Genomic DNA, 26,428 nt, shown 5'->3' on the forward strand with positions numbered 1-26,428 from the left:
TCCCAAATAGTCCTTGAGCCTGCAGGAGTGATTTTTGAGCACAGAGCCAGGAGTAACCCCTGAATGCTGCTGGATATGACCCAGAAACTAAATAAATAAAGAGTTGTCTATCACATGTATGATCTCGTTTCTTTGCGATTACTTGTATTCTCACGTGACTCCTTGAACATAGGGTATTTCAGGTGTTTTTGTTTGTTTGTTTTGATTTTTGGTTTTTGGGCCACATGTGGCAAGTGCTTGGGGGTTACTAATGGCTCTGTCCTCAGAAATCACTCCTGACTCTACACTCAGGAATCAATCCTGGCAGGCTTGCAGGACTACTTGGGGTGCTGTGGATCGAGCCCGGCTCAGCTATGTACAAGGCAAGCAAATGCACTACCTGCCCTACTTCAATGTGCTGTCACACCAGCCCCTAGTTTTTATAGCCTGTTTTGATCCCTTTATATTAACAAATGTCATATATTAACAAGGTATTTTTCCTTTAATTCTGATACTTTCTACGAGATAAATACTTGGTCTCATATTATTTAAGCAAATATAGAACCTCAAGAATAATGATCATTTTTAGTATTTCTTTGAATAATGCCATTGATCCTAAACTTTCAAAAAAGAATTCTAAAAACTAAAGTGAGGTTATATGTAGTATTGTAGTTTAAAATCCATGATGTGGAGTTATCCTGATTGTACAAGAAATCCAGCCATGACTTGAACTAGTTATAATTATCCTCTCTGCTTTAAGTTTTTTTTTGTTTTTTTGTTTTTTTTGTTTTTTTGTTTTTTGTTTTTGGATCACACCCAGCTGTGCTCAGGGGTTACTCCTGGCTCTACGCTCAGAAATCACTCCTGGCAGGCTCAGGGGACCGTGTGGGATGCCGGGATTTGAGCCACCAACCTTCTGCATGAAAGACAAATGCCTTACCTCCATGCTATCTCTCTGGTCCCTGCTTTAAGTTTTAATAGCTGGGAAATGAAGAAATTCATCCTATATTAGAGTATTATTGGGAGGGTTTAATATTAATAGATCTACTTGATAAATCTATTTAGAGTAGTGTCTAGCACATGGTAAATGAGCAGTAACTGTTACTTGCTATAATTGTTACTACATTGTGGAATATAGGGTAATTTTTACTTAGTAGAAAATTGGAAGATTTTATCTGACCTTCCTCTTAATTTGCTATGTGATCTTAGACAAGTCATGGAAGTACTAAATACTTCCTTTTCTTTATCCACAAAAGTGTAAATTTAGGATTGATTTTTCACTCTGGCTTCTAAAAATTTAGCAGGTATAAGATTTTAATGTTTCTTGATAAGAATGACATTAGGGACTAGAGAGATAGTACAGAAGGTAGGGTGCGGGCCCGGAGAGATAGCACAGCGGCGTTTGCCTTGCAAGCAGCCGATCCAGGACCAAAGGTGGTTGGTTCGAATCCCGGTGTCCCATATGGTCCCCCGTGCCTGCCAGGAGCTATTTCTGAGCAGACAGCCAGGAGTAACCCCTGAGCACCGCCGGGTGTGAACCCCCCTCCAAAAAAAAGAAGGTAGGGTGCTTGCCTTACAGGTAGGTGACCAAAGTCATTATATCATTATATATCATTATATATGGTCCCCTGAGCACCTCAGGAGTAATTCCTGAGAGCAGAACCAGGTGTAACCCTGAGCATCATGGGGAGTGGCCCCAAACCCCTCCCCCCCTCAAATGTGAATAACATTAAGGGACCAGGGAGATAACACCCAGAGTAGTAAGAGCTTGCTTTATATGTAAGAGGCCCGGTTTTCAGTTTTCATCCCTGGCTCTGCATGTACTAAGTACTATTACATGCAACAATGAACACTGAGCCAAGAACAGTCCCTAAAAAATGGGAGTTATGGACCCAAAATCTAATGACATTTTTTACTTCAATATGGTTTCTGGGTTAAAAATAATATTTGGAGCTGGAGAAGTAATACAGCTTGCCTTGCTTCTTTGCTTGCTTGCAGCCTACCCAGATTTGATCCCAGGCATCCCATATAGTCTGCTAGAAGTGATTCCTGGGGTGGAGAGAGAGCACAATAGTAGGGTGTTTGCCTTGCACGCAGCTGAATCTGGACTGACCTGGGTTCAATTCCCAGCATCGGCATCCCATCTGGTCCCCCGAGCCTGCCAAGAGCAATTTCTGAGCTCAGAGACAGAAGTAACCCTTGAGTGCAGCCAGGTGTGGCCAAAAAAAAAAAAAAACTGATTCTTGAATGCAGAGCCAGGATGTAAATTCTTATGCACAGCCAGTTATGGTCCCACTGCCCCAGAAAAATACAAACAAATATATATCTATGTATGTGTGTATGTCAATATATAGGTTGGAGAGAAAACACAGGTGTTAAGATGTTTGCTTTATGTGCAATTACCCCTGGTTAAGTCTTAGCACTACACAGCCCATGGGCATAGAAGCAAGAGTAATTTCTAAACTTGGCCAAATATGACTCAAAATTGCCCCCTAATGGGCCCGGAGAGATAGCACAGCGGCGTTTGCCTTGCAAGCAGCCGATCCAGGACCAAAGGTGATTGGTTCGAATCCCAGTGTCCCATATGGTCCCCCGTGCCTGCCTGCCAGGAGCTATTTCTGAGCAGACAGCCAGGAGTAACCCCTGAACAACGCCGGGTGTGGCCCAAAAACCAAAAAAAAAAATTTGTCCCCTAACCTCCCACCCAAATAAATAGAAAATGGCATATAGACATTACTAACATTAAATATAAACACCAATTAGAAGGGTCAAAGTGTACATATAATTCCCATAAGGAGGTCAGTTGCTCTAAATCAGTGCTTCTCAATTATTTTCTGTCCTGCCTCCCTAAGATAAAGAAAACATTTTTTGCGCCCCCACACAACTGTAAATACTATCTTTATTAAAAAAAAAAACTTTATTTAACCTGCAAAACAAAAATATGTAAAATAATTTGAGCTGATTTTTTAATCAGTGGTGACATCTGGATTAATGGCTACAATGGGCACATTTTGCAGTGCATAGCTTTTCGAAACCAGGTTTGAAGCAGGACACAACAACTCTGAGCTCCAGAGACATACAGAGGCATAAACACGGGGCTTAGCTTGTTATGACAGTGTTTGCTGAGGTCAAACGCGCCCCCCTTTATGGAGCCTCGCATCCTCCCTGGGGGGGGTCGCGCTCCACTATTTGAGAACCATTGCTCTAAATATTTAATGTTTAATTTATTGCTAAAAAATGTAAACATTTATTGTAAAGTATCTCAAGGAATTCTTATAAAGTGGGGAAGACAAGTCATTATAATATACTGTTACTAGTAAGTCCTGTAATGAAGGAAAGTTGCAAAATATTAGAAGTTATTTTCTGTTGCATTTTAAATTTGCTATATTGTTTTTTCCCTTTTCAGCTTTGTTAGAACAAGGAAATAAACTGCGTAATGCCATGGTGATTTCTACAATGAAATCAACTCCTGAAACTAGTATGCTTTTAGATGAAGTTGATCCTTCTATAAAGAAAGAATATCTTACAGCATCAACACAGTAAGTTACAGAATAAACATAGATTCTAATAGTTTATTTTTTATAGTTATTCATATTTTTTATCAAATTTAGGGAATTACTTGAAAATATTTGGCACTTTTTGTTTTGTTTTTGTTTCGGGGCCACACCCAGCGGCTGCGCTCAGGACTTATTCCTGGCTCTGTGCTCAGAAATTGCTTCTGGCATGCTTAGGGACCATATGGGATTCCAGGAATTGAACCCCCAGTCCTTCCCAGGTTCACTGCATGCAAGGCAAATGCCCTACCACTGTGCTGTCTCTCAGCCCAATTGAGATATAGTTAGCATATAACCTTGTAGTTTTAGGTTATACACATAATAATGTCATATGTATACATATATATAAATAAATGCTCATATTGGTCTAGTCAACGTACATAGCTACAACAAAAATTTTTTTCTCTTGTGTCATTTTTGTTTCATTTTGGGACCATATTAACAGGCTTGGAGGATCATATGGCGATCGAACTAAGGTCCGTTACATACAAGGCAAGCAGCCTACCCTCTTTAGAATATCTCTATAGAACCAAATCTTGTGAGATAATTCTTAAAGTGATGGAAAAGAAGTCTAAATTAGGTGCTTAGACACTCCGTCTAATACTGGAGCCTAGGGATGTGAATCAATTGTTGAATCTCATGCCCCCTCCATTGTTCCACAAATACTGCCAAGTGTAACTCTGGTGACCCTTTAGCACCACCAGAAGTAGGCTTGAGCTAAAAAGCAAACTCAGACCTTCATCTAATACCATGCACAAAGGTCAAATACAAATGGATTAAAGACCTTGATATCAGACCTGGAACCATAAGGTATATAGGAGAACACATAGGTAAAACACTCCATGACTTTGAGACCAAAGGCATCTTCAAGGAGGAAACACCACTATCCAAACAAGTCAAAGGGGAAATGAACAGATAGGACTATATTAAGCTGAGAAGCTTCTGCACTTCAAAGGAAACTTTGACTACCATACAAAGGCCACCCATGGAATGGAGAAACTATTCATCCAATACCCATTATATGATATACAAGATACTGACAGAACTTAACCAAAAAAAAAAAATCTAACCCCATCAAAAATGGGGAGATGAAATGAACAGACATTGCCTCAAAGAAGAGATACAGATGGCCCAAAGGCACAAGAAAAAATGCTCCACATCACTAATCATCAGGGAAATGCAAATCAAAACAATAATGAGATACTATCTCATGCCACAGAGACTGGCACTCATCACAAAGAACAAGAACAACCATTGCTGGCATAGATGTGTGGAGAAAAATCTCTTATTCACTGCTGTTGGGAATGTCATCTAGTTCAGTCTTACCTCATAAAAACTGGAAATTGAGCTCCTATATGATTCAGCAATACCACTCCTAGGGATATATATACCCTATTAACACAAAAATACAATACAGAAATGCCCTCTGCATGCCTATGTTCATTGCAGCTCTATTTACAATAGCCAGTATCTGGAAACAAGCCAGATGCCCAACAACAGATGAATGACTAAAGAAACTGGCACAGATACATAATGGAATATTATGCAGTCATCAGGAAAAATGAAGTCCTGAACTTTTTCTATACATGGATGGACATGGAAACTATTATACTGAGTGAAAGAGACAGGGAGAGAGATAGTCGCAGAATAGTCTCATCTGTGGGATTTAAAAATAAAAGACAGTATGGTAATAATACCCAGAGATAGAGTTGAGGGCTGGAAGGACCATCTCATGATATGAAGCTTACCACAAAGATTGGTAAGTACATTTAGAGAAATAACTACACCAACAACTATCATGATAATGGTAGTGAATGGGAGATATACAGTGCCTGTCTAGAATACAGGCAGGGCGTGGGGGAGGAGAAGATTGGTAGACATTGGTGGTAGGAATGTTGCACTGGTGAAGGAGAGTGCACTTTTTATGACTGAAGACCAACTACAAACATGTTTGTAACCATGATGCTTAAATAAAGATATTAAAAATAAAATTTTTTAAAAAGTAGGTTTGAGGGGTCAGAGAGATAGCACAGCAGTAAAGCATTTGCCTTAGATGCAGAAGGGCAGTGGTTCGAATCCCGGCATCCCATATGGTCCCCCGAGCCTGCCAGGAACAATTTCTGAGCGTAGTAGAGCCAGGAGTTAGCCCTGAGTGTTGCTGGGTGTGACCCAAAAACAAAAAACAAAAAGAATGTTTGAGCTCTAGACCACCTTCTCCCACCTTCCAAAATTGCTGGTACTTGCTAAATATGTCAATGACTAAATTCTTTGCTCTCTCTGAACCAAATGTTTTCATGTGTAAATTAAGGATATTCTCTCTCCCATTCTCATAGACATATAATGAGACTCTAATGCAGGAAACTGTATATATGTATAACAAACCGTGTATGTATATTAATGTAGTTGAATCTAAAATGTCAAATTTTCTGTGTTAAAAAAAAAAAAAAAAAAAAAACCATCCCTTCACTAACCCTTCACTTAATTTATGATTTAGATCTTTTTCATATTCTAACACTAAGAAAATATTTTTCTACACTTTAGAATCAAAGCCTTACCTGAGAATCAACTTAGAGACTACACTGAAGAACATCTTCCTCCATCTGATAATGCATTTTGGAAACATGATACAAAAACTGAGACTGGAGCCATACAGCTACTATTAGACAGGTAAGAATTTTTAACTGAGAATGGTCTCACTCATCTATGGGTTTTAAGAAAAATGGAAGACATTCTTGCAATAATAATTTTCAGACACAAAAGAGAAAAGAGCTGGAAGTTCCAGCTCACCTCAGGAAGCTCACCACAAAGAGGGATGAGTTTAGTTAGAGAAATAACTACATTTTGAACTGTCCTAATATTGAAAATGTATGAGGGAAATGGAGAACCTGTTTAGAGTACAGGTGGGGGTCGGGTGGGGAGGAGGGAGATTTGGGACATTGGTGATAGGAATGTTGCACTGGTGATGGGTGGTGTTCTTTACATGACTGAAACCCAAACACAATCATGTATGTAATCAAGGTGTTCAAATAAAAAAAAAAAGAAAGAATTTTTAACTGGAGGCTAGAGAGATAGTACAGGGGGTAGAGCACTTGCCTTGGAAGTACCCCAGATAGTCCCCAGAGCTAGCCAGGTGTGATTTCTGAACACAGAGCCAAGAGCAACCCCTGAGCCATCATCTAGTGTGGCCCATAAACAGTTTAAAAATATTTTAATAGCTTTCTTTGTTTTAAATTCTCTCTCCTATCCTTCATACATACTGTTAACAAATTCTTCCTTAGCAGCACTTTCTTATAATAGCCAAGCCATTCCCTTGGTTACTCATTACATACACCCAATGTTTTTTTATTTTTAGTTTTGTTTACAGAATTGTCTCCAACCCACCTTTTCATTCTTTTGTTTTTCTGTTGAACTCGCAGTAAAATTCAGCGTGCATTCAAGGCATGTGCATTGCCACTAAGCCACATTCCTGAGCCCACCTTTCTATATATCTCTCAAGATTTTTTCCACAAAACCTGTGTTAGCATACTATAATAAAAATGAGCATAGATTTTTTTTTTAACAGATGGAAGTAGAAAGTCAGGATCTGTCTTTTAAACAGGAAAGGAAAATAGATTTCCAAATTGGTAAGTAAAAGTAAAATAGCAGTCACAGACTGACATGATTTGGTCTGTAAAATATTTTACAGAATCTATTAAAAGATTACAACAAATGTATCTAACAAAATGAGTACATAAGATCAAAATAAAAAATCAATTATAGTTTATATATGTAATAAACAATCCAAAAGTGAGGTTAAGAAAACAATTCCTTTTATAATAGCATTGATAAGAATAAAAATAATTAGGAATATGTTCAACAAATCAATTACAAAATAAGAATTCTAAACACCTCAAAACATTGTTAAAGAGGCTGGAGTGATAGCACAGCTATAGGGCATTTGCCTTGCATTCGGCTGATCCAGACAGACCCGGGTTCGATCCCAGCATCCCATATGGTCCCCCAAGCCTGCCAGGAGTAATTTCTGAGCGAAGAGCCAGGAGTAACCCCTGAGTGCTGCTAAATGTGGCTCAAAAAACAAACAAACAAAAATATTGTTAAAATAAATTCTAATAAAGAAATCAATGAAGAGCCAGGACAAAAGTACAGTGGGTAGGGCATTTGCAGGTAGCCCTGGTTCAATCCTTGGTATTCCATTTGGTCCCCTGAGCCTGCCAAGAGTAATATCTGAGCACTGAGCCAGGAGTAGCCCCTGAGCACCGCCAGGTGTGGCCCAAACAGCAAAAAAAAAAAATGTAATGGGAAAAAAATACATGCTCATGAATCACTGTAATCCCTAACAGAATTCTAGGTAGGTTGGTAGAAATTGACCAGCTGTTTCAAAATTCATTTGAAATTTTCAAGGGATGCTGAATAGCTAATGACACTTCCTTGCTTTATGTACTTCTGAAAATGTATTTGTTTTTTTTTCCCTATCTTTACCTTTGTTTTTATTGTTTTTATTGTGATCATTAGTGATTACATACCCTTGGTTACAGTATTTGGGCCCTTTTTTGATATTGTTTGTGGTCTTTTTTTTGGGGGGGAGGGGTGACGCTCAGGGGTTACTCCTGACTATGCACTCAGAAGTCGTTCCTGGTTTGGGGGACCATGTGGGACACCAGGGGATCAAACCGCAGTCAGTCCTAGGCTAGCGCTGGCAAGGTAGACACCTTACCTCTAGCACCATCATGCCGGCCCCTTATTTGTGGTCTTATCACAATTTAGTTGCAGTGCTCACACACACCTGGTTGTGGTGCCCTGGATATTACACACTTCACTGTGATACTGGATATTACAGAGTAGTGCCATTAATACTAATGACTTGTTGGGCAACCCAGGGAACCAATTCTTGGCTTCATGCTGATAAGATTGGTATTCTATAACTAAACTATACCTAGGTCACCACACTTCCCTATTTCTAAATTTTCTGTAGGAGAACTTAGTCCTATGCTAAGCAAAGTTCAGTATCAGAGGTTGCACTGCTGAATTCTATCAAAAAAAAATTTTTTTGTGGTTTTTGGGTCACACCCGGCAGTGCTCAGGGGTTATTCCTGGCTCCAGGCTCAGAAATTGCTCCTGGCAGGTTCAGGGGACCATATGGGACGTCGGGATTCGAACCGATGACCTCCTACATGAAACGCAAATGCTTTACCTCCATGCTATCTCTCCGGCCCCTAAAATTTTAAGTAACTCAACCTCAAAATTTTCCAAAAATAGCTTTCCTGATACTAAAAGCAGACAAGGATATCATAAGAAATTTAGAGGCCTACTTTCCTGGTGCACAAAAAAATGTAAAAACCTCAAAAATCTTAGCAAACCAGATTAAATAAATCAAGAAGAAATGTTTATGAATTAATCATTCTTCACCAAAACAACATAAAACATTTGACTTAGTGAATTATAGTTGTTTACCTTTTTTCAATTTCAGTCAGACCATAAGCAGCTCAAGAAGGAGCAAATTAGTTTAGCCATCCTCTGTACCATTCAAGACTTGGCACCATGCACATAATAGGTACCTGGTAAAATATTTGTTGAATTAATGAATGATATCACAATCATTGTTAGTGTATTTGTTTGTTAGTAGTAATATCTCAGGAGTAGATAGGAAAAAATTTTAAAATATTAGTCTTCTCAGGGGCCGGAGAGATAGCATGGAGGTAAGGCGTTTGCCTTTCATGCAGAAGGTCATCAGTTCAAATCCCCGTGTCCCATATGGTCCCCTGTGCCTGCCAGGAGCAATTTCTGAGCATGGAGCCAGGAATAACCCCTGAGCGCTGCAGGGTGTGACCCAAAAACCAAAAAAAAAAAAAAATATATTAGTCTTCTGTTCCATGTGAGTCTTTTTTCTTTTTTTTATTTTTGGTTTTTGGGCCACACCTCAAGAGGGGTTACTCCTGGCTATGCGCTCAGAAATTGCTCCTGGCTTGGGGGGATCATATGTGATGCCAGGGAATCAAACTGTGGTCCGTCCTAGGCTAGTTCGGGCAAGACAGAAGCCTTAATACTTGTGCCACTCACTGCTCCGACCCCTGAGTCTTCTTTTTAACCTAACTTCCTCCATGTTTAGTACTCTAGAAATTTCTCACTGAAGAAAGACTAGCTCAGCAGAAACTTTACTTTTAAAGTCTTTCTGCCTTGTTTTTCTTTTTCCTGCAGTGTGGAATTATGCCAAGGTAATATCTGGAATGGACTCGGCTCTCCTCCAGATTCCCCATCTCCTGGGAGTGAAATATACTGCAGCAGTGAACTCAATGACCCTCAATATGACCAAAGTCTCCTAGAGAACTTATTTTACACAGTACCTGTAAGTCCTCGAATCTGAATCTTTAGGAATCTAGAATCTTGAATCTTGAATCCGGAATCTGAATCTTGAATCTTTAGGAACCAGAAAACGAGTATTAAATAGAGTCTGCAGATGAGTTGCTCAGGATCTTTACTGGGGTTAAAGGATGTCTGAATATGTTTACCAAGCTCTGCTTCCCCTCCATTCCTTAAGCTTATTCAGTTTCTTCTCTTCAAGCTTTCTTTCTTTTTTTTTTTTTTTTTTTTTTTTTGGTGTTTGGGCCACACCCAGCGTTGCTCAGGGGTTACTCCTGGCTGTCTGCTCAGAAATAGCTCCTGGCAGGCACGGGGGACCATATGGGACACCGGGATTCGAACCAACCACCTTCGGTCCTGGATCGGCTGCTTGCAAGGCAAACGCCGCTGTGCTATCTCTCCAGGCCCCTCTTTAAGCTTATTAAAAACATAAATAACTTAAAAACATTTGTGTGGAAAATCAATGTATTCAGTAACAACTAATATTACTTATCAAACCCTTATTTTCCCTTCTGAAGAAATCTTAATGTGTAAACTATGTTTGAATGAAATATTGTGGATTTTTTTTGCTTGATGACCCACACCTACCATTGTTCAGGGGATTCTACTGGCTCTGCACTCAGGAATTACTTCTGCCAGTGCTCAGTGGACCATATGGGATTCCAGAGATCAAACCCAGGTTGGCTGCATATAAGGCAAGCACCCTACCTGCTGTACTTTTGTTCTAGCCCCAGTATTTTGGGAATTATTTTAATGTTTATCAAATAAAATTGATCACAAATGATCTCTTTTAGGAAGGGAGGAAAAGTGTATTTTATATACCTTATCTAATTTCTTTCTTTTTTTTTTTTTTTTTTTTTTTGGATTTTGGGTCACACCCAAAATTCAGGGGTTACTCCTGGCTCTGTGCTCAGAAGTTGCTCGTGGCAGGCTCGGGGGGACCATATGGGATGCTGGGATTCGAACCACCATCCTTCTGCATGCAAGGCAAATGTCCTACCTCCATGCTATCTTTCTGGCCCTCTAATTTATTTCTATTAAAACCTGAAGAGGAGGGCCTGGAGAGATAGCACAGCGGCATTTGCCTTGCAAGCAGCTGATCCAGGACCTAAGGTGGTTGGTTCAAATCCTGGTGTCCCATATGGTCCCCCGTGCCTGCCAGGAGCTATTTCTGAGCAGACAGCCAGGTGTAACCCCTGAGCACCGCCGGGTGTGGCCCAAAAACCAAAAAAAAAAAAAAAAAAAAAAAACCTGAAGAGGAATTTATTTTCTAATTTCACAATGAGCAGAGAGAACTAATAAAATTAGTATGTTGTTAAATACATACTACACATACATCGTAAATATTAGAGCCAGGAGTCAAAATTCACATTTAGGGCCCGGAGGATAGCATAGCGGCGTTTGCCTTGCAAGGAGTCGATCCAGGACCAAAGGTGGTTGGTTCGAATCCCCATGTCCCATATGGTCCCCCGTGCCTGCCAGGAGCTATTTCTGAGCAGACAGCCAGGAGTAACCCCTGAGCACAGCCAGGTGTGGCCCAAAAACAAAACAAAACAAAACAAAAAAAAAACAAAATTCACATTTACCTGAGTCCAATACCCATAGTTAAAATTTATATCTATGGCTTTCTTAGAGCTTTTCTAAGTAACATTTAATACAAATATATACTTAGAAACATCTCTAATCTCTTTTTTTTTTTTCTTCAGGTGTTTTTTTTTTTGTTTTTTTTTTGTTTTTTTTTTTTTTTTGGTGCCTGGGAAGGGTTTGCTCCTGGCTCTGTGCTCAAAGATCATACTGGTGAACTTGGGGGACCATAAAGGATGCTAAGGGTTGAATCCTGGTCATTCATGTACAAAGCAAGCATGTTACCTGCTGTACTTTCTGATCCTCTCTAATCAGTTGTATCTTTTTAAAATATTCTATAAGCCAGAGAGATAGCCCAGAGAATTAGAATACAAGCTTGAATTCAGGAGCCCCAGATTTGATATCTAGCATAAGATATATCCCAAGCAATGCTTAGTGTGGCTCAAAAAACCATAAAGAAAAATATGTATTCCAGAAACGTTTCTATTTGATGACAAATACCTATATTGAACCTTTAGAACCTTTTTTTTTAATTTGAACATTGTGGTTACAAGGTTGTTCATAATACAGTTGTTTGATTTTCACAGATAAAATTGTTCCTGATTGAGTTATAGTCATACAATGTACAACAACCTTTACCAGTGCACCTTTCCTGCCTGTCCCCAATTTCTCTCTCTCCCTCCCCAATGCCCACTTCCCTTCCTATCTGGGGGCATATATTTTTCTTCTCTCTCTTTCTATTTCTCTGTTCCCATTTTTTTTTTCTTTTAGACACTTTGATTTTCAATACAGAGCACATTTCTCACCACCAGTTTCCCTCCCACCCATCCTTCCCTGCCTGCCTCTGGGACAGGCTTTTTATCTCTCTCTCTCTCTCTCTCTCTCTCTCTCTCTCTCTCTCTCTCTCTCTCTCTCTCTCTCTCTCTCTCTCTCTCTCTCTTTTTCTCTCTTCTTTTTTGACACTGTGATTTGCACTATTGCTAATTTAAGGATACTGTGCTGTAGCAGTGGCGCAAGCAGTAGGGCGTCTGCCTTACACGCACTAACCTAGGACGGACCACAGTTCAATCCTCCAGCGTCCATTATAGTCCCCCAAGCCTGGAACGATGTTTGCGCCCATAGCCAGAATTAACCCCTGAGCATCATTGGGTGTGGTCCAAAAACAAACAAACAAAAAAATTAAAAGGTACCATACAGATCACTTTATCCCCTTTCAGAACCCAGTTTTAAGAACGCTTTTTTTAAGTCAGAATACTTTTTAAATAATTTTAATTTCAGAGCATTCAGGCACTGGTTCTTTTATTAAGAAAATTTGTGAAAAACAATAAATGGTCCATCTTAATGTGGACTAAGATACAGGGGTTAAGGTCCTTGCCTTGCATACAACCTAGCCTGATTTAATCCCCAGTACCACCAACAGTGTCCCAGGCACCACCAACCTGACACAGAGCCAGAAGTAGCTCCTGAGAACTGCTACATGTGCCCCAAAACCCTCTAGGAATAGGGAGTGGAGGACAGACAGTTTGTCTTAGCATGTTTGATAGTAGATCAATTCATTTGTGATATGAAATGGTTTAAAAAATAAATAAGCCACAGATTTTGCATCTATATAGTTAAATGTCATTATACCAGTAATTTTGTGGCAAACTGGTAGAAACCCATGGTACCAAGAACTTGCTTAAATTGGGGTGGGAATAATACAACAGCAGGTAGGGGTTTGCCTTGAATGTGGCCAATTCAGTTTCAATTTCTGGCATCCCATATGGTCCCTCCCAAACCTGCCAGGAATGATTCCTGAGCACAAAGCCAGAAGTAACTGCTAAGCACTGCCAGGTGTGGCCCCAAGACAAAAAAAAAAAAAATCTGACATAGTACCAATTATATAAGTAGACAGTAAATAGTGGCTAATAGTATTGAGAATTTCAAAGAATACTACTCTAATTGCTAATTGTAATTTTTATTATTTTTGTTTTGGGGCCACAGTCCCAAGATGCTTAGGGAATACTCGTCTCTCTGTGCTCAGATAGCACTCCTGGTAGGTTTGGAGGGCCATAAGGGATGATGGAGATTGAACCCAGGTTGGCATTGTGCAAGGCAAATGCCCTACCTGCTGTGTTGTGTGGCTCTGGCCCAACTTTAATTTGTTTGTTTTTGTTTTTGTTTTTGGGCCACACCCAGCGATGCTCAGGAGTTACTCCTGGCTGTCTACTCAGAAATAGCTCCTGGCAGGCACGGGGGACCATATGGGACACCGGGATTCAAACCAACCACTTTAGGCCCTGGATCGGCTGCTTGCAAGGCAAATGCCACTGTGCTATCTCTCCGGGCCCCAAATTTAATTTTTTGTAACTGAACTTATTTTTGTGAACTTCAGGGTTTTTGCTATAACGAAGAGAACATGGGGTTATCTCAGTTGTCATTGAGTTCCCTTTAAGAGAATGAAATATGAATGTGCAGAAGAGAATTTGATTACTTTTAGAGAAATGTTGCATTACCACTATCCTTACAGCAGTTACCTTTTTGTGTCTCTTTTTATTTCTTTACCCCTTAGAAATCTGATACAACCATCAGTGATTTCTGCAGTGAAGAGGATGATAATGTCACTTCTAAAAAACTGAGTCAGTCAAGTACTTATGCCAACAATTCGAAGGTTCTGGAATCAAATGACCACAAGCTGAAGAAGAGAGCTGGCAAGAAAAATAGGTGAACCTCTTTTAATGCTTGTTTAGAGCCAGGGGAAATTATTTTCAGAAGCTTTCCTTAAGTGAAATGATCTGAATCTTCCTGACTCTATCAAACTGGTTAAGTAAGTTACAATAAATCATAGGTATTGCAATCCTCAAAATATAATAAGAGTAGATCAATACAGTGATTAAAGGAAGAAGGCAAATGAAAAGGAACACACAAAAGTGATAATGGAAACTAAAACATAAAATCTGTGTACCCCTTGTAGAAAATCTAATTCTTTGACTCACTTGCTCTGCTTGTATGTTAAATGAACCTTTAGATAATAAGAGTATTTTTACCCTTTTTGATATTTCTTTCCATGTAAACTGGGGTCATAAATATGATCATTAAAGCCATTCTGAAAATTGGTACCTTGTGATTTAAGACACATACTGCCTTTTCAAAACTCTTTTCTTCACTTTCTTGTATAAAACTGATCATTTTGCTTCTACCTCTGACCATCTCTTCCATTGTCTGAATTGCTTTCAGAAATTTAGTTGAACAACAAATGCAGTCAGCAACTCCAGAAGAAATTCAAGTGATGACACTAAGCACAGATAGACTGGCACTCCTAGGTAGGACACATTCAGTCAGAATCATCATTGAAACTATGGGAGTTCCTCCAGAGAGGCCTCAAGTGACCTTGGGCAAAAAAAACTTTTCTGCAAGACCACCTAAGCTAACACCAACAAAAAAGCGGTATGTACTTGACTTGAGAAAGCTAAGTTTAACATTTCTAGAAAGTGTCCGATAATAATTACTATATAAAATTTTAGAATTTGTAAAATGTTTTTGTATGTTTCATTCGGTCAGCAAATAAGTGTTGAATCACCTTCTGGGTCCCAATTACTAAGCTTGGTAAGTGTGTAAATAACAAAAATTAATACCCTTACTTTCTTCTTGCACACCTTACAGTCAGCAGAAAAGAAAAACATTTAAATGACTGTCTACAGTATCAGGCTCTCAAAGCTATAAAACGCTGCTTTATATAAAAAGTGGGACCAGAGTGATAGCACGAACAAACCCAGATTTGATCTAACATGATCTAACATCCTGCACCATGTTTGTTTCCCTGATCCCCACCAGTAGTGATGTCCACCTCTAGTGATCTCTGGTTACAGCCAAGTGTGGTCACAAAACAAAACAAAGTGAAACACAAAAATAGAAGTCTTTAATTCAGCCTGATTCGACTGGCTGAAAGATTTAAAAAGAAAAGATGGGTTCTCTCAGACCTAGAGTTCTGACAGTAAATTCTTGAAAGCTGGCAGGATTTATCAGACAAAAAAAAATGTTGGTTAATTTAATTTGCTTTTAAATCACTTTGTGTATATGTATCTTGCTTTTTTTTTTTTTTAGCACCTTCTTTGTGAAATACCATTTTCCTGTGGGCTTTTCCAAAAGTGGAGTGGAAAAGACAGGTTTGATCACTGAGGTCGTTCAACTTGCCTCCAGTAAAATTACAGATGGAAGTAAGAATGATACTGGTTTTCTATTCTTTGCATATTTTAACTCTGGAAGACTTTCATATGTCAAAAAATTCTAGAAAAATTTTGAAGTAAATCTAGTCTTAATCCCTTCTTTATGTGAGAAAACTTACTGAGAATTTTTGGCAAGGCCTGTTCTTTCAACTATTTCCATTTTCTCCTTAAAAACAAATAGCTTTCAAGATATAGTTCATAAAAGGTGTATTTTACACATTTGTAATATATAACTTAGTGGGCTTGTGTTTTTTATTTTATTTATACACAGCATTATGTAACCACCTCCATAATCTACGTTTAGAGCATTTGATTCCCCCAAAAGAAATTCTGAACCTCCTATTGATCAATATATTTAAATTGTTTTCAATATTTTATTGTATTAATAAAATCAATCATCTTTTTTTTTTTTTTTTTTTCAGTTTTTCGGGCCACACCAGTTTGATGCTCAGGGTTTACTCCTGGCTAAGCGCTCAGAAATTGCCCCTGGCTTAGGGGGACCAAATGGGATGCCGGGGTGGTCCTTCTTGGCTAGTGCTTGCAAGGCAGACACCTTATCTAGCGCCACCTCGCCGGCCCCTACAATCAATCATCTTAAACATCATTTCTCACATTATGTATATACATATAACAGACATTAAAAATACCTTTAGGGGCCATATTGGTAGAACAGCTGGATAGGACTTTATGATTTGCTAACCAGGTACCATTCCCAGAATCCCATATGGTGCTCTAAACACACCAAGATTAATTCCTGAGTACAAGGCAAGAAGTAACCCCTGAGCATCATCAGTTGTGATCCAAAAATACACAAACAACAACAACAACAAAAAAAAAAACCCTGAAAAACAGCACTTTGTATACTTAATACTCTCATACTAAATTCATTGTTTAAGTTTCCCATAATCTAAAGTAGCATTTAAGATTTTTCTTGTATTTATGTTTTGGTTGTATGCTTACATTATCAGCAATAGCAAAAACTGCGGTGAAGAAATGTAATTGATTCTATTGGTTGAAAAGAAATTTTTCAGGGCCAGAGAGATAGCATAGGTAGGGCATTTGCCTTGCATGCAGAAGGATGGTGGTTCGAATCCCAGCATTCCATATGGTCCCTCGAGCCTGCCAGGAGTGATTTCTGAGCGTAGAGCCAGAAGTAACCCCTCAGCGCTGCCAGGTGTGACCCAAAAACCAAAAAAAAAAAGAAAAAGGAAAAGTGAAAAGAAACGTTTCCATAAAACTTTAATATGGTTAAAATATTTTTTATCAAATCCCATATGTAGAAAAAATAATTTTTGGATGGACCAGAGATATAGTACAGGGATTAAGGAGCTTGCTGTGCATACAACTGACCCTGATTTATCCCTGGCACTGCGTATGGCCCCTGAGTACCAGAAATGATCCCTGAACCCAAATCCATAAATAATTTTTGAGTCTAGTCAGGAGTGGCCAAAACAAAAAAAATACTCATTTTTTGGCTTATTCTTTATCTTAAGTTTCACCCTTCAACCTCCTTCTACATATGTACCATATGATGAGTTTCTTGAGCTTTAGTTTCCAGATCTATAAAATTGAGACAGCAATTAAGTACATTTTTTTTTTTTTGGTTTTTTGGCCACACCCGGCGATGCTCAAGGGGTTACTCCTGGCTGTCTGCTCAGAATTAGCTCCTGGCAGGCACGGGGGACCATATGGGACACCGGGATTTGAACCAACCACCTTTGGTCCTGGATTGGCTGCTTGCAAGGCAAACGCCGCTGTGCTATCTCTCTGGGCTCAAGTACATTAATTTTAAGACCAGAGAGATAGTACATTTGCCTTTTATGTGGCCAACCAAGATTTGATCCCCAGCACCAAAGTCATCATGGAGTGATCCTTGAACACAGAGATAGGATTAAGCCCTGAACACACAGCCGGGAAGGTGGCGCTAGAAGTAAGGTATCTGCCTTGCTAGCGCTAGCGTAGGATGGACCGGACCGCGGTTTGATACCCCGGTGTCCCATATGGTCCCTCCAAGCCAGGGGCGATTTCTGAGCTCATAGCCAGGAGAGTAACCCCTGAGCGTCAAACGGGTGTGGCCCAAAAACCAAAAAAAAAAAAAGAAAACAATCAAAGCCCTGAACACAGCCAAATGTGGCCACAAAAGCAAAAGAAAAAAACAATAATGAGCTCTGCCCTCACTGAAATTTTTTATTAAAAAAATTTTTTTTTTATTGTGGCCAGAGAGATAGCATGGAAAGGCGTTTGCCTTTCATGCAGAAGGTAATCGGTTCAAATCCCGGCGTCCCATATGGTCCCCCGTACCTGCCAGGAGCAATTTCTGGCATGGAGCACTGCCGGGTATGACCCAAAAACCACACAAAAAAAATTTTTTTAATTGAATTCTTCCATTGTTATTCCTCATTATTCCATTTTCAACCAAACCCTTTTTCTCATATACATCTACCAACTTACCTTTTAAAAACTAGACTAGAGAGGGGCTGAAGTGTTAGCACAGTTGGTAGGGCATTTGCCTTTCACATGTTTCATACACACACACACACTCACACACATACACACGCGCGTGCTAGCTCAGTGGGATGAACACATGTTTATTTTGCAAGAAGCCCAGGTTTATTTGATTCCCAGCACCTCATGGTTTAACCAACCAGAGCAACTTCTGAATGCAAAACTGAAAGTAACCATGAGCACCATCAATGTGACCCCAAAACAAAAACAATAAAATAAAAAGTCCTTATTTTATATCCAATGTGATATACCAAATCATGTCATGCACTCATGTTTGACATTTTTTTCTCAAAGCAGAACACCATAACCCTGCTTATTGTTCATGTACTATATACAGGGTTTCTTCTTCATCCCTTCTTATTACCAACTGTAATACTTTCTTTTTTTTTCTTTTTTTTTTTTTTTTTGGTTTTTGGGCCACACCCGTTTGACGCTCAGGGGTTACTCCTGGCTATGTGCTCAGAAATCGCCCCTGGCTTGGGGGGACCATATGGGACGCCGGGGGATCGAACCGCGGTCCTTCCTTGGCTAGCGCTTGCAAGGCAGACACCTTACCTCCAGCGCCACCTACCCGGCCCCTGTAATACTTTCTATGAAAGTATACTCACTAGATTCCTGAGAGAATTTTTCATTAAGATTTGAAATGGAAGTGGGTAGTGTCAGACCTGACTTATAATGCTTCTCATTGGGGGGGCTTGACCAATATTTATGTATCTGATTCTCTTTACAGTGGTGAGATTCCAGCAGCGATTTGTGTTTCCAATTCAGTTTGATGGCCCGATGATAGAACATTGGTGGAATTCTAGCCTCATTTTCCAAATATATGCAAAGAACATCTCACAGAAAAAGGTGCATCAAGTGATTTTGACCTTTGCCCCTTACCACTGTACCAGGGTTTTGGAGCATACTTAAAATTATATTCATGTCTCAATTAGGATCTCTAAGTCAAACAACACTAGTGCTTATGATTGCTATTTCTTGTCACTTAAAATTTGGTTTCTTATCTGTCATGGTATGCTAAAAGGTTCAACACATAATCATTACAACAACTCTGCATTAGGTGACCTGTAAACTTTATTGATAGATGAAGAAAATGAGATGAAGTTAAGATCATTCAAGTTCACCCAAGGTGGGGCTGGAAAGATAACATGGAGGTAAGGCATTTGCCTTGCATGCAGAAAGTCGGTGCTTCGAATCCCGGCATCCTATATGGTCCCCTGAGCCTGCCAGGAGCGATTTCTGAGTGTAGAGCCAGGAGTAACCCCTGCCAGGTGTGACCCAAAAACAAAAAACAAACAAACAAAAAGATCACCCCAGGTAATAAAAGGCAAAGCTAGAACTGTATTACAAGTCCTTAGTCTCTTAGATCCTGAGTTAATAGCTTTATGATGTTTTCTTTTACACAAGAGAATTAACAGCTAACTAATAGCTTAGGTTATTACCCTTAATATGAAACTACTACCTGTGTTCATGAGACATGGTATCCAGCTCAGGTCCAAAGTAATAATAATTATTAGCAATTTTGTTTTATGTGTGCATATTTTTTATACAGGCCACATCCAGTACTGGGGAACATGCTGAGGGATGGAAGACATGCTGTCCCTTGTATGGAAATCAGGACAGGCTTTACTACATGAACATCTCCTCAGTCCTTAAAATAGTAATTTTGATCAACTAATTCCAGGTTTATGAAATCCACCTTATACAACTGCCATGAGCATTTTTCTTCCTTTATAATATTCATCTTTCTTTCTGGTATGGATAGCATTATGAATATAATATAAATATTAAAAGCTCGTTTTTTGTTTGTTTTGTTTTGGGGCCACATCTGAAGCTCATGGGTAACTACTGAGTTCTGCACTCAGAAATTACTCGTGGCGGGCTAGAGACCATATGAGGTGCTGGGTTGGGTTGCCTGGATTGGCAAGGAAATGCTTTGCCTGCTGTACTATCTCCCACCCCGACTATTATAAGTTTTTTATTGACAAAATGAAAATTAGGATGAAGGGGGAACCTGATAATTCTATAACCTCAAGATAAGCTTATGACAGCTTCAAATTATTTCAATTATTAGCATTGAATTACTTATTTTAAATTAAATTACTTTATTTTGTAAAAGGGTTATATATTTTTTTATTCTAAAATTGAAAAAATATTTTAGTGAGTGACTTGCCTTGAGCATTGCCTCGCTGCTACTCCTGGTACATGGTTGGAGTTTGTTCCCTATGGTAGATTCTGACTCAAGGGACCATTACCAAGGATGGAACTTGTGGCTCCCACATCAAAGCATGTTCTGCAATCCTAAGAGCCATCTCCTCAGTCCTGAAAAATACTTTAAAAAGCAAAACTTTCTGGGGGCCTGAATGATAGTACACGGTGTAAGGTCTTGCTCACGATCAACCCAGGTTTAATCCCCAGCAGCCCACATCGTCCTTTGATCTATCAGGAGTGATCCTTGAGTATAACCAGGTATAGGTACTCCCCCAGAAGGACAAGCAAAACTTTCCAGTAGTCCTTAACCAAGAAATAGTATTTATGTATATCTTTGTTTATTTAATGTAATGTATTTTATACATAAATATTTTTAAAAATTATGCTTTTTTTCCCATTAAAACAGCAGCAAGCTATTTATGACATTTCAGATGTGCATCCTTATATAATCAGATTTTATCTTGTTTTTTAATTTACTTTTATTTATTTTTTGTTTGTTTTTTGTTTTGTTTTAGGGTCATACCCAGCAGTGCTCAGGATTTAGTACTTCTTTTTTTTTTTTTTTTTTTGGTTTTTGGGCCATACCCAGTAACGCTCAGGGGTTACTCCTGGCTATGTGCTCAGAAGTTGCTCCTGGCTTGGGGGACCATATGGGACACCGGGGGATCGAACCGCGGTCCGTCCAAGGTTAGCGCAGGCAAGGCAGGCACCTTACCTTTAGCGCCACCACCCGGCCCCAGGATTTAGTACTTCTGACTCTGCACTCAGGGATCACTCCTGGCATCATATGGGGAATCGTATAGGGTACCAGAGGACCAAACCTAATTCACCCACATTTTGGTGTCCTACCAGCTGTACTCTCTACCCTTTTTAAATTTCTTTTACTTGAAAGTTTTCCAACCTCCTCATTCCCTCCCTTGGGCTTGGTCCTCTCCTTTGAGAGGCAGCCCTGGCTAGTCAGTTTGGGTCTTGTAGCTGATGGAATAAAGTTTTCTTTTGCTTTAAAAAAAAAAAGAAAGAAAAAAGAAAGTTTTCCATTTTTTCAAAAATGTGTTTACTCTTTCCCATATGAATTATAAACCATATATATAACATAATACATAATATATTATAGAAAATATGCTGTAATTTCATCTGACAAACAATATTCATCTTATTTCAGCTTTTTAATAAATAGCATCTTAGGAGCCCAAGTGGTAATAAATGAGTTGGGCATTTGCCTTGCTTGCAGCTGTCCCTGATTTGATCCTTTACATCTCATGTGGTCCCTGAAGCCCACCAGGAATGATTCCTAAGAACTGGTGTATGTATATCATTTTATGGCTGTATATTAACCTGCATATTATAAGAATATGCTATATAATCTCCAGTTGGGTAGCTAGTTTTGCATATTGCTAATGTTTTAAATATATGCAATTATATATCATCTTCTTTTTGGGGGGTCACACCCGGCAATTCTCAGGGGTTACTCCTGGCTCTAATCTCAGAAATCGCTCCTGGCAGGCTCGGGGGGACCATATGCCAGGATTCGAACCACTGACCTTCGGCATGAAAGGCAAACTCCTTACCTCCATGCTATCTCTCTGGCCCCTATATATCAACTTTTATACATTGTTCCTATAGTATCAATTTCTAGAAGGTTTTTTGGTATTTTTTAAATTTTTTTGTTTTTGGGCCACATCTGGTGACGCGCAGGGTTTACTCCTGGCTATGCACTCAGAAATCGCTCCTGGCTTGGTAGACCATATGGGACGCCAGGGATTGAACCAAGGTCCATCCTGAGTCAGCCACATGCAAGTCAAATGCTCCACTGCTGTGCTATCACTTCAGCCCTAGGAGAATTATTATAGTGAAGAATATATTTGGGACTGGAGCAAAAGCACAGCTGGTAGGATGTTTGCCTTGCATACTTCAGACCCAGTTTTGATCCCCGGTATCTCATATGGTCCCCTAAGCCTGCCAGAAGCAATTTCTTAGTGCAGAGTCAAGAGTAACCCCTGAGTGCCGATAGATATGGCCCAGAAACAAAAAATAACAACAAAAAGAATATTTAAGTCATTTGTACTTATTGACAAGTTTATTGTCCAAAATTATGTTGCTGGTTTATAACTCCTTTACATGGATGATAGTACTTCTCTAGGAATTTTATATCAGGTATATTCTTTTGTATGTTTGCTAGCTATAACAACAAAATTGTGTTATAATATATAATAATTATAGCAATATCTAAATTTCATCTTTTAACAATTGAGTTGAATTTTTTTTTCTTTTTGATCACTCTTGACAGGCTCAGGGGACTAGATGGGATGCTGGGAATCGAACCGTGTCTGTCCAGGGTTGGCCACATGCAAGACAAACACCCTACCACTATACTATCACTCTGGCCCGAGTTGAACATTTTTTGTTTTGTTTTTATCTTTTGGTTGTTTGGGGCCACACCCTGTGATGCTCAGGGGTTACTCCTTGCTATGTGCTCAGAAAATCGCTCCTGGCTTGAGAGAACCATATAGGACGCTGGGGGTCGAACCACAGTCCGTCCTAGGTTAACGTGTGCAAGGCAAACACCCTACCACTTGCACCACTACTCTGGCCCCTGAGTTGAAGATTTTTTGTAAAAAATTCTTTTTGTTTTCATTTTATTTTGGGGGGTTACATCCAGCAGTGCTCAGGGCTTCTTCCTGCCAGAGATTAATCCTGGCAATGCTCAAAGTACAGTATAGATTGCCGACCATTGAACCCGAGTCTGCCACACTTAAGGCAAGCATTTAACCCACTATACTTTCTCTTCAGCTCCTATAATATACTCTTAAAATAGGAAAGGGCGCTGGAGAGACAGCTCAGTGAACTGGATTACAAACTTTGCAGGAGACCCAGGTTTGAGCTCTGAGCACCAAGAGTATGTGTTAGAGCACCATTAGGTATAACCTCAACATAAGCAACAGTAACAACAAAAAATAGAAAGAGCACAAGAAATAACTCAAAGGATAAGCACATGTTTTATATGCTAGATGCATGGTTCCCTTGACTAAAACCCTTCATGAAACATAGAACTAGAAGAAACCCTCCCCTCCAAAAAAATTTTTCTCTTTCAAACTTCAGTTGTTCATGAAACTTTCAAATATATTTTCTAGAGAAAAGTAGTGAAACCCATGATGGGGACCAAATATGATCTAACATCATGTCACAATTTATCAAATAATTAAGCTATACTTCATTCATATACTTCATAATGGACTCATTTACAAAGCCATTATGTGTTATTGCATCAGTTAGAAACCCCTTTGAATTCTCTAATTTTTGTTTGTTTGTTTCTGGGTCATATCCAGCGGTGGTCAGGGGTTACTGCTGGCTTTGTGCTCAGAAATTGCTCCTGGCAGGCTACGGGACCATATGGGATGCTGGGATTCAAACCACTGTTCATCCTGGATTGACTGTGTGCAAGGCAAACACTCTACCGCTGTGTTATCTCTCTGGCCCCTGGATTCTCTAATTTAACTAAAATTTTTCTTTTCTTCTCTCAGCCAGAAGTTATTGGATCTGCGTCATTACCTTTGCGTGTTGTCATTCAGTCTGAGCTACTTTCTTTTACTAAGCAGCTTCCCGTGCAACAGGAAGATGGTCAGAGCTCACTTGGCCCACTCAAGGTATGTAGAGGTATATGCAACTAGTCAAGTATTTGCAGTTATGTAATAACTGGGTGGCAGTAAGTTTATAGCAATGTAAAAGGAAATTTGGATCTCTGCACTTGAATTCCTTTTTATATGGGTTTGTTTTGGATTTTTTTTTCTGAAGAGGAGCCACATCCATTGGTGCTCAGGGCCTATCCCTGGCTCAGCACTCCAGAGACCCTATATGAGATGCTGGGGATCAAACCCTGTTTGAATACATGCAAAGCACCTTGTCTGCGATATTATTTCCAGCTCTTCCTTTATTTTTTTCTCCCACCCCGCTCATAACCCTTTATATTAAAACATGGAAACAGCAGTGATTTTGTATATTAAAAACTATCAATGGAAACACTATTGTAACTATGGGCCTAAACTATAGTAAGTAAATTAAAATTTAAGCATAAGAAATAATAAATTAGGGCAACAGAAATGTCCTGTAAAAGAAAAAAGAGTAACATTGTAATAGTACGTGGAAGAAAGCAAGAGATGCTGATCAAGAAAGAGATATCAAGGAGGTGACCTATAAGATGATATTAAAGTCTAGGGCCCGGAGAGATAGCACAGCGGCGTTTGCCTTGCAAGCAGCCAATCCAGGACCAAAGGTGGTTGGTTTGAATCCCGGTGTCCCATATGGTCCCCCGTGCCTGCCAGGGCTATTTCTGAGCAGACAGCCAGGAGTAACCCCTGAGCACCGCCAGGTGTGACCCAAAAGCAAAAAAAAAAAAAAAAAAAAAAGATGATATTAAAGTCTAATATGATCATCATGGCAAAAAATACATAATACCACATTAGTCTCTTACTAGCAGTTTTATTTCTAAGTCAATTTTTTTCTGTATATGGTCCAAAGATTGAACTCCAGGCTTCACATGTTGAGCAAGAGCTCTACCACAGAACTGCATCCCTTGTCCCTGAAGTTTTATTTTTGTTTTCCTAATTCATTCTGGCCCATGTAATTTAATACCAACAGGTAAAAATAATTAGAATTGATGAACTTGAAATTATTGTTACTATGTGGAGAATATGCATCTAGAAACATTGTCTATTCTTAGTAGAATAAAAGAACTTTGCTAGGGGCTTAAGGAAAAGGAACTGCAAATCCCCTTTATTTCTAGTAATTCAGTCTCATAATCACTGTTTCCATTCTTTTTTTTTTTTTTTTTGGTTTTTGGGCCACACCCAGCGTTGCTCAGGGGTTACTCCTGGCTGTCTGCTCAGAAATAGCTCCTGGCAGGCATGGGGACCATATGGGACACCGGGATTCGAACCAACCACCTTTGGTCCTGGATCGGCTGCTTGCAAGGCAAACGTCGCTGTGCTATCTCTCCGGGCCCTGTGTCCATTCTTATATATCTTGCATCCATACCCTTTACCTCCATTTATCATACTAACAGTTGTCACATTGATTACTATTGATCTAGTCTCCTTTTCATTCTTTCTTTCACTCCCACTATAAATAAGCATTTGTAGTTATTTGAGAATTACAAATATTATTCCTCTTTTCCATAAAATTCCTGCTATATTATCTGTTTTCTGTGAAGTTTCTGAGCTGTTTTTTGTCTGTGAAGCCATGTATTCCGTCAAACCGGAAAGTGAGTTTTGCTGGGTATAGTATTCTGGGTGAAGCATTCATTTCATTCAGTCTTGTCACAATATCCCACCACTGCTTTCTGGCATTGAGTGTTTCTGGTGACAGGTCTGCTGTAAATCTCAGGGAAGCTTGCTTGAACGTGATTTCCCCTTTTGATCTTGCTGTTTTCAGAATTCTGTCTCTATCTGTGGGATTTGTCATTGTGACTAGGATGTGTCTTGGGTGGTTTTTCTGGGGTCTCTTTTGGTTGGTACTCTTCGGGCATGCAGGATTTGATCACATATATTCTTTAGCTCTGGAAGTTTCTCTTTAATGATGTTCTTGACCATTGATTCTTCCTGGAAATTTTCTTCCTGGGTCTCTGGGACTCCAATGATTCTTAAGTTGTTTCTGTTGATCTTATCATAGACTTCTATTTTCATCTGTTCCCATTCTTTGACTAATTTTTCCATTGTCTGCTCATTTGCTTTAAGTTTTTTGTCCAATCTCTCCTGCTGTATGGAATTGTTATGTATCTCATCTTCCACAGCACCAAGTCTATTCTCAGCTTCTGATACCCTGTCCCAGAGCTTATCCATTTTGTCATTCACTTCGTTTACTGACTTTTTTAGTCCTGTTAGTTGACATGTTATTTCAGTTTGGAGTTTTGTGATTTCTGTCTTCATATTTTCTTGGTTCTTATTAGTGTTCTGTTCAACTCGATCCATGGTTTCTTGGAGTCCATTGAGCATCTTCCATATTGCTAGTCTAAAGTCCTTATCTGAGAGGTTGATTAGT

At 39.3% G+C, this 26,428-nt stretch overlaps 1 protein-coding gene across 2 annotated transcripts in view; it reads left to right on the forward strand.

The window, feature by feature from the left end:
* Window positions 1-26,428, forward strand: part of C2CD3 (C2 domain containing 3 centriole elongation regulator) — a 132,161-nt gene that overhangs the window by 20,940 nt on the left and 84,793 nt on the right. For both annotated transcript variants that reach the window (XM_049780242.1, XM_049780243.1), the window contains exons 6-13: window positions 3,386-3,518; window positions 6,075-6,200; window positions 9,729-9,876; window positions 14,026-14,177; window positions 14,691-14,900; window positions 15,558-15,670; window positions 18,915-19,033; window positions 23,917-24,039. In XM_049780242.1, coding sequence (XP_049636199.1) covers window positions 3,386-3,518; window positions 6,075-6,200; window positions 9,729-9,876; window positions 14,026-14,177; window positions 14,691-14,900; window positions 15,558-15,670; window positions 18,915-19,033; window positions 23,917-24,039 — 1,124 coding nt within the window. The remainder of the gene's footprint in view (window positions 1-3,385; window positions 3,519-6,074; window positions 6,201-9,728; window positions 9,877-14,025; window positions 14,178-14,690; window positions 14,901-15,557; window positions 15,671-18,914; window positions 19,034-23,916; window positions 24,040-26,428) is intronic.

Source organism: Suncus etruscus, chromosome 9 (assembly GCF_024139225.1).
Source record: "Suncus etruscus isolate mSunEtr1 chromosome 9, mSunEtr1.pri.cur, whole genome shotgun sequence".
NCBI classification, from domain to species: Eukaryota; Metazoa; Chordata; class Mammalia; order Eulipotyphla; family Soricidae; genus Suncus; species Suncus etruscus.